This window comes from Boleophthalmus pectinirostris, unplaced genomic scaffold (genome assembly GCF_026225935.1).
Source record: "Boleophthalmus pectinirostris isolate CB_2022bp ecotype Guang Dong unplaced genomic scaffold, ASM2622593v1 HiC_scaffold_23, whole genome shotgun sequence".
Taxonomy (NCBI): Eukaryota; Metazoa; Chordata; class Actinopteri; order Gobiiformes; family Gobiidae; genus Boleophthalmus; species Boleophthalmus pectinirostris.
Genome location: NW_026571207.1, coordinates 21,545,433 through 21,557,640, shown reverse-complemented (window position 1 = coordinate 21,557,640; position 12,208 = coordinate 21,545,433). Strand labels below are relative to the sequence as shown.

General features: G+C 39.8%; 1 protein-coding gene across 5 annotated transcripts in view; it reads right to left on the bottom strand.

The window, feature by feature from the left end:
- Positions 1 to 2,809: 2,809 nt before the first annotated feature.
- nlgn3a (neuroligin 3a) overlaps positions 2,810 to 12,208 on the bottom strand; it is a 129,349-nt gene continuing 119,950 nt past the window's right edge. For all 5 annotated transcript variants that reach the window (XM_020928243.1, XM_055159296.1, XM_055159295.1 and 2 more), the window contains one exon: positions 2,810 to 3,659. In XM_020928243.1, the coding sequence (XP_020783902.1) occupies positions 2,810 to 3,659 (850 nt within the window). The remainder of the gene's footprint in view (positions 3,660 to 12,208) is intronic.

The following is a 12,208-nucleotide window of genomic DNA, read 5'->3' as shown; positions in this document are numbered from 1 at the left end:
AATGCCTCTGAAACGACTTCACAGTCAACTCCTTTAAATAAACACTGAGACATTATTAAATATTTCTGTATGTATGAGGCATCTCAAGGTAAAAGAAGAGAGGAGAAAAACACAGCAGTTCCTCGTCCTTTCTTCCTGGCTGCAACTCAGATGAAAATGGTGCCTGATTAGGAGGTGAAACCCAAATAGGACAGCTCCAGCTACATAATGACTCATATGGACAAGTCTTTGAGCAGTTTGCCTCGAATAACCTTTCAGTGTTTGTGTGTGGAGATGACCACAGCCCACTGCTGCCTCTGCTGCAGATTCAATCACAAAACTCCAGGGAAGGTGTTATAGAAGAGTACCAAAATAAATCAGCGCAGACAGGTGAATGGGGCAAAAATGTAACTAATGCAGCACAAAAAGAGACTTTCTGTGCTCAATTCAGTCAGATCTGACTGAACAGAAAATTAGAAATGTTTTGTGTAGTTTCATTTTGTAATTGTTTGCAAAAGCCACACTATGTAACTTAATACTGTATAATCGAGGGTCCGCCAATTACATGTTATTGCATTGCTTACTGTTCCACAGTATGGCATTAACTTTAATATCTCCATAGACACACATAGAGAGACAAACCCGCCAGGGAGCCTGCACCACAAGAATCCATGTCATATGTAATCTGTGTCTAAAACAGTTGTTAAGTAAATAAATGAAAAAAAGTTGCATTGAAAATTGTAACCTAATCAGAATCCATGTTTGCATAGGTTTACCAAAGCCACATTTCATGAGTATTGTCAGTTTTGTAACAGAATCAATAACTCCAGTTTTCTCCAGCAGGATAACACATAATAGGATTCAATGAGAATGCATCGGGACAATGTCTTGGGTCTTCCACTGCTGCTGTCGAGCTGCTTTGCATGAATTACAGTAAACTGTGGAATTGTGCACGCAGATCGGCCCCAAGCTGTTAGCCTGTTTTCTCAGAGGCTTCAGCGAGAGACAGAAATGAAAGAAGCAAAGAGGCCAGGAGTGGAGAGGGAGGTAGAGGATGTCCTACCGGGAGACAAACTCACTGCAACAAGACTTTGTAACAAAACAAATATAAAAATGAAAAATGACAGAGAAAAGAACTTTGATTCAGAAGACAAAAGTTTAGTGAAACTTTATATTCTTCATTTTACAGTTTTAATTTGGCACATGGCACAATCAGCATGTATGCATCTGGTATACATAAATAAATATTAAATATTTTATACATAAATATACATATAGAGCTTGTACAAAGACTCCTGGAGTGGTCTTGACTGGAGATGTTTCATAAAACAACTACAATACATAGAAATGACTTGTGTCTGAAGAATTATTGTTTATAAGTGAAATCTCTATAGAAGCCCTATACATATATGTATGTATGCCCATATTTATATATATGTATATATATTCAAAAAAGAAATACAGGTGTGCACTGATGGAGTTATTCAGTGCAAACAGGCCACTGTCTGCTTGTACAAAGTCAATGGAATCATGTCTGTTAGTTCGATTGAATCTTTAGCTATTTTTTCTTACATTTAAAATAATAGATTTATTTCATTATCTTTAAGCAAAATTAGACATATATAACTTTTGAAAATAACAAAAGTGCTATTTTGCAAACACTGACACCCAGACGCGGCAGAAACACTATTGGTTGTGATCCCAAATCAACAACATGAGAAAGTCCCGCCCAGCCCCCCATCAACCACAATGTACAACCGTAACATAAACATGATGAAATCAAAGAGAACATGTGGCACACATACACACTTTTCTCTCTCTTACACGCACCCGTACACACACACACTTTTCTCTCTCACACGCATATGCACATGCATACACACACACACACACACACACTCTGTCTCTCTTTCTCTCTTTCTCTCTCACACACACTCACACATTGTCTCTCTTTTCACCGTCGTGACTCTTCCATTTCTTGGCCACTGGTTTTCTCATGAACACAGCACACGTGTGCTCTGAGCAGCATGTGTAGTGCCCTCAGTGAAGATAAGATCAGATAGCTTAACAGAGAAATAGGCAAACAAAGATGCACTTTTTTCTTAACAAAACAATCACAGTAACATACTATTATTTGCCATCTGGTCTCCCTGGCAACTGCAGTTCAGACAAACCGTTTCAGTGTAAAAATAAAGGCTGTTGCATGATCCACAACAGAATAAAAGTTACCAATGAAAAGGTCCGCTGTAGTCCAGTCTTTCTCAAATCTGAGTCTGATCAGTGTAACTCTCTCCAGTGGAATTGTCTCAGGAATTAGAAAGACAGAAAAGAACACGCTTTGTAAGGCATTGAAACATAAACAAAAACAAAAGCAATTAAAAACACCTCGCAAATGTTGACATTGAGGCCATTGTTCTGGATGTGTCTCCCACTGGAGGAGAAGGAAGGGCTGGGAAATAAAAAGCACTTCTCTTTTTTATTTGTTATGAATATGGATTCATAACAAACTATTTATTTGCTCAGTCTGCTTAAAAAGGCTTTTTTAAAATGATTATTTTAGAAAAGAACACTGCAGAAAGTCTCCCACCCCATTCCCCTCTCTCTCTCCTCCTCTCACATCCGGAGAAGAGAAAAGCAGTTTGATTTTGGCAGCTCTGCACAACTTGACATCCACAGAGAGCGCTCATCGACTCTCCGTAGTAAAAGTCTAGTGAAATCTGTTTTTAATCCGACTTCTGCCCATCCCCGTTTGTCCCCCTCCCTGCGTTCCCTGTGGTATTTATAAAACACAATCCTCTGGTCCGTCTGTATTGGTAGGCCTTTCTTAAAGCTATACCCGGGTGGTAGAGTGCGAGTGGGGCAGACCAGTGGAGTTGAAGCCCGTGGTGAAGGTGTTGTATGGGTGCAGATTGGGCATGCCCACCAGAGAGTTTGGGATCATGGTGATGGTATTAGGCGTCATGAGGGGTATGTCATCCGGGGAGCGCCTTAAGGTGAGTGTGTAGTCCGGCAGAGCAGCCAATCGGATCGCTCCCTCATTGGCGTTGCCCGCGTCGCACTCGTGATGGGTCTGGTTCATCTGCAGAGACATGATCTCCTCCTCGGGCGCGTGGTGTCCGATGTCATTGGAGGTTGTCTGACGCTGTGGGCTTGGTTGACCATGTCCTGAATCCTGGCGCCGCTTGTCCTTACGATAGTACAGTGCTGCGAATGCCAAAACGTTAAGGAACAGAAGAGAAGCCCCCACAGCGATGGTAACGCTCAGCTCAGTGGAGTAGTCTCTTGGATTCTCCACCACAAGAGGTCCGGTCTCCTCATCGTCTCCTAAGGTGTCTTCACTGTTGTACGTCGGGGACATTGGGGGACGCTTGGTGTTGAAGGGCCAGTTTTTACCGTTGGGGCGTTTGGTGGAGAGCGTGTTTTGGGTGGTCTCGGGTGGGGGCACTTTAGTGGTAGTGGAGGTGTAGTGGAACATGTCATGGAGGTTGTACAGATGTGGCACGAGGTGTTTCCAGAAGGCCACTTTGGTCGCACGGTAGTGGTCGCGGACACGGGGCTTGAGGCCAATGTGCAGATACAGCTGGTCCTGGGGGTTGTACTTGGACCAGGCCACTTCCTCGAAGCGGTTGGCCTTGGTGTGGATGAACTTGGTGTCCTGAGGAACCGGTTTGTTTGGGTCTCTGTAAAGATAGAGAAGAATGAAATGCTCAGTATTTGTATTTATATTGCAATTATTCACCTGGTTAATTATCTAGAACAGTAAAAGCAATTACTGTAGTCTGTCTAACATCACCAAAATATGGTAGACAGACTACAGTAATTGCTTTGATAAGGGCTGAACAATTTTGGCAAAATATCTAATTCTTCTGTCAAACATTGTGTTTACATTTAGATTTGCAATATATGTTTTGAAAGTTAGATTCTTTGCACATTGTAAACAACTCCAGGAGCATTAACATTTGAAAGAAGACTGAAATATGAACAGATAAACTAATACAAGAATCCCATCCATTTCAGAATGTGTTTGTAGAGATATAAACTACAGGTACAGCATGATTTTTCTATAAAAAAGACAAGACATTTTGTTCTTAACAGAGGACAGTCAGTTATCTAAATAACTGCTGTCTGCGATTTCATAATTGTGTCAACTCAAACTGCAGTTTCAATATGTTCATTTCAGTAATATTATATATGTGCATATTCGGTAGACAATGCATCCTGAAACCATAATGAGCTATTCACTTTCAGCCAGTATAGCTGTGGCTCTAACCAACAACAGGATACAAAGTAGATGACGTGTCTTGCCCAGTGACACAGTGACTAAGTATGAACTAAGTTGAGCAGGAACCCGACAACCTCCAGATCAGTAGAACAAACTCTGTATACTGCAAACCATTGTCATAATATTAAGCATTTCATTTTGCACAAATCAATAATGGATACTCTTAAATAACGTACATGCTAGATCCTTGTGACTATTTACACTGCATACAAATAGTTTAAGGTAATAAAAAATAACATAAAATCAATGATGCAAGAAATATCTGCAAGTATTTACTTCAAGCTAAAGTCACTGATCAGTAATAACAACAATGCTCACTTCATCAGTAATAGTCATCAATAACAGTATTTTTAGGTGGGACATTTAAATGAATTACATTGCTGCAGTTAGCGCCTGCTGTTGTTACCACATAAAAACTGTATAAGTATTGCACATTGTGATAGCGGTAGTAAACTCACTACTTCATAAACAGATGAAAAACAAATCTAATATAAAACAGTAAAACCAGGGACTTCTCTGATATAAAAGGTTGCGTTAGAAAATCTTGACCTTGCTTCAGTGTGAGCCACAACATTGAAAGCCAACCCACAACAGCAGCTAACACACACGATATATAGTTAATAATTCATTCAGATACTGTGCTGTATAGTGTAGTGTATAAAGTACATTCTTCTATTCATGTCAAACTGCAGATTTTCTCCTCAAAGACCAATGAAAATGACTTGCAGTAGCCTCCCTGCGGGGTATAAAACGTCGGCCGGTCCCTCTCTCCCTCCCCAGATGTTGTTCTTAAATTAGCTCCAATGCAGCCCACCCACCAACCCTCCAAAATCCAGGACATGGTGGGTTTTAAAGTAAACACATATGAATAAGTCAGCAGGCTGCAGGGCGCCTGTCGGGAGGCATCTTGTTGTTGATAATCTAACGCTGGTGGTGCCCTCTTGTGCTAATTGCTCAGGGAAGGCCGCTCAGTGTGGCTTGGCATCCTGCGCACAGATGCAAAGTGGACCCTATTAATCAAGATAGGACGAGGCAGAGCTATAGTGTGTGTCTGCAATACACACAACACACAAAGCAATGTGTGAAAGTGATGAAGAATCTGAGAAACAGGCAGAGTTGAAGGCGCAGTACTCATTTAGATCTACAGAGGTCACCATTCCACTTTTACACATCAGATAGACAGGCATTTCAATTACACTAAAGAGATTTATTGAATGAATTAACATATAGGCACCCCTGGAGTGGATAGTTTGTGCTATCCACTACAGGCTGTGGCGATGGCAACTGATGAAATGACTTTCTTTATAGGAACCTGATGAATAGCTGCCTGTAGCCTTGAAAACGATTGATCTGAAAAGAAAAATGTTCAGCATGTACAAGCAGAATCTCTGTAGATTTTTGTAAATAGTTGTAAATATAAAAAACACTGCAGTGCATATCTTATAGATAGGATGAAAAATGTAGGGACAATAATAGGGTAGCACAATTTCAGAAAAGTAAAAATTTATATAACAAGAGAACAAAATCTACATCTTATTTTAAGTAAGCCAGGTAGAAGTAAGTAAGTAGAAGTAAGCCAATTTCCAAAAATGCTTATGATCTATTAAAATAACTAACTGAAGATTTCAGTAGTAAAATGATATCTCCACTTTGAAAAACTGAAAAGATTTTTTTATTTTATTATTTTCTTTTTGTCACAATCATTTTCTAGAGATATCATCAAGGACAATAATGTATAACAATTTTATTAAGAAAGGATGTAATGTTTTGAGAGCAGTTCAATACATTTGGCTTTTGAAAATATTACTATACTAAGAGTCTCCTCCGCTGACTTGACACTGTTTTTTGCAAATTAACTCTTTACAACTTACATATTCATATTTGTGTATTCAAGAGCTTTGTGTTGCATTTTTTTGTATGAAAAGTGCTCTAAAAATAAAGTTTGATTGATTGATTGATTGATATTCATATTCATATTCAAACACTCCAGCGTAGCCTTTCACCTTGCTAAAACTTTTGCACAGTACAGAAAGTGAATATGGGAACAACAGTGCATCTTATCAGAGCAAAAACCTCTAAACAGATCCAAGAGACTTCTCCATCCTCTCCCTGTTCTTTCTCCGCTGTCAATTTTTCTTTTTCAGGTCAGTGCTTCTGGGAGAGGTGAGAGAGAACCAGGGAGAGGGGAGGAGGCGAGAAATGCTGGGGGACAGAGAGTTAAAGCAAATTGAGATGGCTGAAGCTCAATCTTTGGAGCAGCAGCACCGGTGTCAGCAGAGTAGCCCGTAAATAACCCCTTTTATTAGAACAGTAATGATCCCCAATGAATATCGACAGGCCGACTATGATGACTTTGTAGCTGAATATCAGTAATTAAGTTTCCAAAGGAGCGGGCGGTGGAGGTAAGGTCGTATTGATCCTCGGCGTTGGCGGCGTGTGCAACATGTCAGAGAAAGGAGCGTCAGCGGAGCAGAGAGATATTGGTTAAAGGCTGCGAGCTTTGGAGCGCGCAAAGACCACAGCGTTATTTTCGTTCTTTTGTGGTGGGCTATGTGGCAAAAAACTAACATCATGATTTTCTTCAAGCTAGATCATGATTTATCACAATTTAGGTGCAGTATTCCAACCATAGACTGTATAAAAAAGTGGACTGTGACGTAGTGGGTGAGTGAATGTGATGTCACTCAAAGAGTTTGGGTCCAGTCAAATGGAACTGACGAAGCAAGTGGTTACAGGGGTGAATTTAGAGCCAATTCCATATTACGTATACATTTTTATTTATGGAATTTATTTATGGACAAAATAGCAAAATATAAAAACACCAGGATCATGTAGAGCGGGTTAATATGAACATTTTAAGACCAAAACCATGAGGCTCACTGCAGCAGTTACAGAGAGAGGAGTGACAATTTTTCATCCATCCATTTTGTTCTGCTTATTCAGGGCCAGGGGGCAGCAGTCTAAGCAGGGACTCCCAGACTTCCCTCACCCTGGACACTTCCTCCAGCTCCTCTCGGGGGACCCCAAGGTGTTTTCATTTCAACCGAGAAACATAGTCCCTCCAGCGTGTCCTGGGTCTTCCCTGGGGCCTCCTCCCAGTGGAACATGCCTGGTACACCTCCCGAGGGAGGCGCCCAGGAGGCATCCGGAACAAATGCCTGAGCCACCTCAACTGGCTCCTCTCGACATGGAGGAGCAGCAGCTCTACTCCGAGCCCCTCCTGTGTGACTGAGCTCCTCACCCTATCTCTAAGGGAGTGCCCAGCCACCCTACAGAAGAAACTCATTTTGACCACTTGTATCTGTGATCTCGTCCTTTCGGTCATTACCCAAAGCTCATGACCATAGGTGAGGGGAGGAACGTAGATTGACTGGTAAACCGAGAGCTTTGCCTTTCGGCTCAGCTCCCTCTTCACCACAACGTTTTGACTATTTTTCAATATAAGTCAATTGGAAACAGAGTCAATGGAGCCGAAAATGCCCTATGTTCACTTGCTATTTGGAACGCTATGACTAGCAAGTTAGCTATGTCCATTTATATGTAAAGTCACTCAAATAGCTGAAGCAACTGCAAATTGTGAAAAAAATCACAACACTAGGCACTTTTCATTGAATAAAACAGTGTTATAAGTAACACAAGATTGTCACCTCCAATACACGCAAAAGCGATATACGCTGAGTGTTATATGAATTCTGTCGACTTGAATCGCACTTTGTAAATTTGCTCCTGGGCCAAAAATACCTAAGAAGTTATATACCCGACTTCACAAAGCAGTCCACATGCACAGGAGCAATGGAGGGGTTGGAAAAGCACTTTGGTGGCTTACTGGTTCAGATGAATAATTTAGGGAACACAAAGAAATCAATGTGGCATCTTTAGTTAATTTGATTTGGCGCATTAGAGAACAACTGGCTGCCTTATCTAATTACACACACATATGCTTGGGTAATTGTTGCAAAGTCAATAGTAAACAGCCCTGCATTCCTTTGAACAGTTTCTAGCACTGCTGCAGCTGAACTTTCTGGGCCGCTTTGAAGTCCTCCCTCTAAGCTTTCGAGTGTGATCCGAGCTCCGTGTCTCTGCTCGCTATGTCCAGGCTAATAGGTTAGCGAGCCATATTTGTATTTTGGGGTATCTCGAGGTGCACCGTGATGCAACTAAGTCAGATCCAGTGAGCCAGAATTCACTGTTGTGCTGCTGTCTCCCCGTCTGAATAAGGCAACAGTGCAGCTGCGGGTGCACTGAGCTGAGTTCAAAAAGAAAATATGAGGTTGTCTGCCAAAAACACCTACACATGTTCAATACTTTGACATAACCCTGGAATAATAAGAAATACCTTAGTGGAAGTGGGATTTTCTACACAAAGCTATACAGAGAGCAGAAAAATCTAGTTGGGTATGAAAGATACACTTATTACATTATGAATATCTGTCTTCTTATTTTTGCTGGGCAGATATAAACCACATTAAGTTAAAAAAAGAACAAATACTACTGACATACCTAGAGAATCAAATTTTCAATTATACATGCACTACCTGTCAAATGTTTGGATGCAATTTTTCATTTGTGTTTCTTGTTTCATTGTGTTTCTTGTATCTTGTTTTTCCATGATAATTAACATTGTAGATTCTCACTAAAGACATTAAAACTATAAAAGGGAAACATGCGGTAAACAAAAAATAAGCTAAAAGCTAAAAATAAACTAAACTAAAAAAAAAAAAAAAAAAGTGTTTGCAGTGCTGTCAACAGAGCAAAGGGAGCTTCTCTTTGAGGACAAAAAATGGTTGAGTTTTTCTTACATAATTCAGTTTTTTCTTCATATATTTTATGTTTTCTGTATGTATAAAATGTGGAAAGTAGTAAACCTAAAGAAAACAAATCAATGAATGAGACAAACTTTTGAATGGTAGTCTATAAACTGTATATTTAAGGTTTAAGCAATGCTTTAGCACCCTCATTTGTTCATGATATTAACAAAGAGGTTGTGCTTTGAATTCTCAGTGATAACAGTATCTCTAGCCTCATATTGTACCATAGGCTTACATGTGTCATTTTATACTCAAATAAAGAGGAAACATTCCTGTCAGTACATTTTTACTTGTTTTTTCCATTGCCTCTCAAACCCCAGCTACATTTCATAGTGCTCTTTTTAAAAGAAATTTAGAATGTGTTTGTGCATCAGTGAGCACTGGTGGCAGTGAACCATTGTATATGCAGATTAATCTGGGAGGAGGTGTGCACAAAATGCTTTTAATTGCATGGCACAGTGGCCAGAAGAGATTGCCTTTGTAAAGTGCAATTATAACAGAGCACATCGTCTGTTTGTCTTTCATCTTGATACACCCTCGTCCGCACTCAGGGCGCTGCTGTTTCAAAGATAACCAAGGCTTGATCCACTAGAAAATGGTCTGGGCTCACTCTCTAATTAAGAAACTTGAAAATGAACTGTGCTGCTTAATGATAAACTCATTTATAATTTATTAGTTTGTATGCAGCTATAGTTAAGATCTTGTGACAGTTACAAAAGATATAGAGGATATATTCAAAAAACAGATGTGTTAAATTGTGTAATACACCACATGTATAATCTAGGTTTGCCGTGTAGTCACAATGATCATAATTAAAAAGGGATTCAATTTGAAGAATAGCTTGAATGGAGTCCACTTTATTCTAATTGGACTTCACTCTATATTCCAAATGTAATAAGAAGTGATAAACATTATGGAGATTAATCATATAAAAGTTCTTAATTGTGTGCATCTGCCTAGTTTGGTTTTATCTGCTCAGAGTTTAGGCCTGACTCCACTGATTGCCAATCTGCCGTCTTTTGCATTGTTTCCAAACAACAATGCATCTTTATGAGACATTTAGTGCTCACTCCATGCTCTTTTAGTAGTCATTGAAACAAAGTAATGACCATGAAGCTAGTGGCGAACCCAGTCACACTCAAATGGTCTGAGATACTGAGTGAATAGAATTAAATAGTGTGGAAAGATTTCAACAGACGCTTGCACTCGATGGGCCAAAGATTTGAGATGTGACAACAACAAACATAATCAACAGAAGAAATGGGAGCTGGACACGGACCATTCAACATGGACAATTTAAATATAATGAAGATTATCAGGCAAAAAGTACTATCAAAGACGCATGGAGTTTCTAAAACACAAATATTTCATTTATCTAGGCTTGGTACTGGCACAAAGACAGCACAGTGACTCTTAAAGGTCCTATATTGCGCACAATTGGCTCTTGTGAGCTTTAAGCCATGCTATTATGTTGTTACTTCATCAAAAACATACCTAGAGTTGTGTTTTGTTTCATTCACACATGCTTGAGTAATCCTTTACTATTAGTGTGTCTACTTTACCAAAGCTCAAAATGCTCCATTCCACCTTGTGATGTCATGAAGTGGTAGTTGTCAAGTTAACTGTTACCTTTAACTTTGAGATTGACCATTCCAGGGCTGAAGTCATCCAAATCATTCTAGTGAAGATGCTAGTAGTTTAAAAACACAGTGGAGCACTTCCTGTTTTACCACATGACATCCCAAAGTGGAACAGAGTCTCAGAGTTTGAGAGAAGAACTCAACCTAAATATCCAGAGTTTGTGTGTTAAACATGTGTGAAAGAAACAAAACACAACCCCAGGCATGTTTTTGGAAACTACTTTATAACAGATCAGAAAATGCATACATCACAGTGACTTGTATGACCATAATGTGATGTTTGTTGGTTTGCAGCATTAGCAGATAGCTTCACTTCTGTCAGGCCTTTCCCAGTTAATCCAAGCAGTCGCTAGACTCCCATGCAGGGGCAGAGGAGAGGGATTATTACAGCCATAAAAGCAGGCATTTTAATAGCCTTTCAGATTTCCTGTGATGTGTTCATATGGCAGAGGCGCTATAAACCTCTGCCTACAGCTGCTCGCCCACACCCCAGCCTGCCTCAATGATCCCGTGACCTCTTGTGACCCCGGATGACCTTGGGCCGCGGACCGTGGTTAAGGACTCCCAAGCGTTTGTAAGTGTGATTGACTGTATGTACGAGTAATCTCAAATCTGTCAGAAGATGTGGATTTGTGGGCTAACCTGGTCTTTTTATCAAGGGGTAATGTACTGATGTTTGGGCAGTGGTCCTCTCCTAATGCTGAAGGAATTCTTTAATGTTATTGCTCTTTAAATGGGTTTTATGGCTGGTTTTATGTAGTGTTCCAGTTAGAAAAATGAACTAGGGCAATCTGTGCAGACATAACACGCTGGTGCAACATCTGGATGTTACAGCTTAGAATGGCTTTGTTCATTGAGTTAGACTTCATCCACTTTACTCGTTTGCAGTAGTTTTACCTGCAGATTTTAGTCCCATCTCAAAATGGTGGAGGTGTATGTGAGTAAATGTACAGTTACAATGTTTGTTTGACCTATATTATAACCATATGCTGTAGTTTATCAGCTATGGGCAACAAAAAGGTTAATTAAAGATTAAAGATTGTCTGTTGGGTTTGCGTAATATGAGTTGCAGTTAGAAAAATTAAGACAAGCAGTGCTGACAATAAACTCAGATGACATTTACATGAAAATGCATTGTGCTTGTCGAGGTCACTTCTTTTAGTCATTTAGTTTGACAATTTAAAGTGAATGATGCACAATGTCACTTTTATGGAGGAGAGTAAAAGCTGAAATTTTGTCAAAATTTGCAGCGCTTCAGTGTGTTTCAAGCTGCCCTCAAATGCATAGGTATCCAACTAGTCATTTGAAATAGAGTTTGAACGTAGCATAAGTCATAAGTATATCTTTCACTGGTTTATTGTTAAACTAACAAAGCTGTACTAGTAGTTATAAACATCAAAGAACCACAATGTACTCATTTACAATTGTACTTCATAACGCTTTTCTGCTTTTTTTATATTACCATTTCCCCATGTGTGAGAAGGGTGTATCTCCTCATT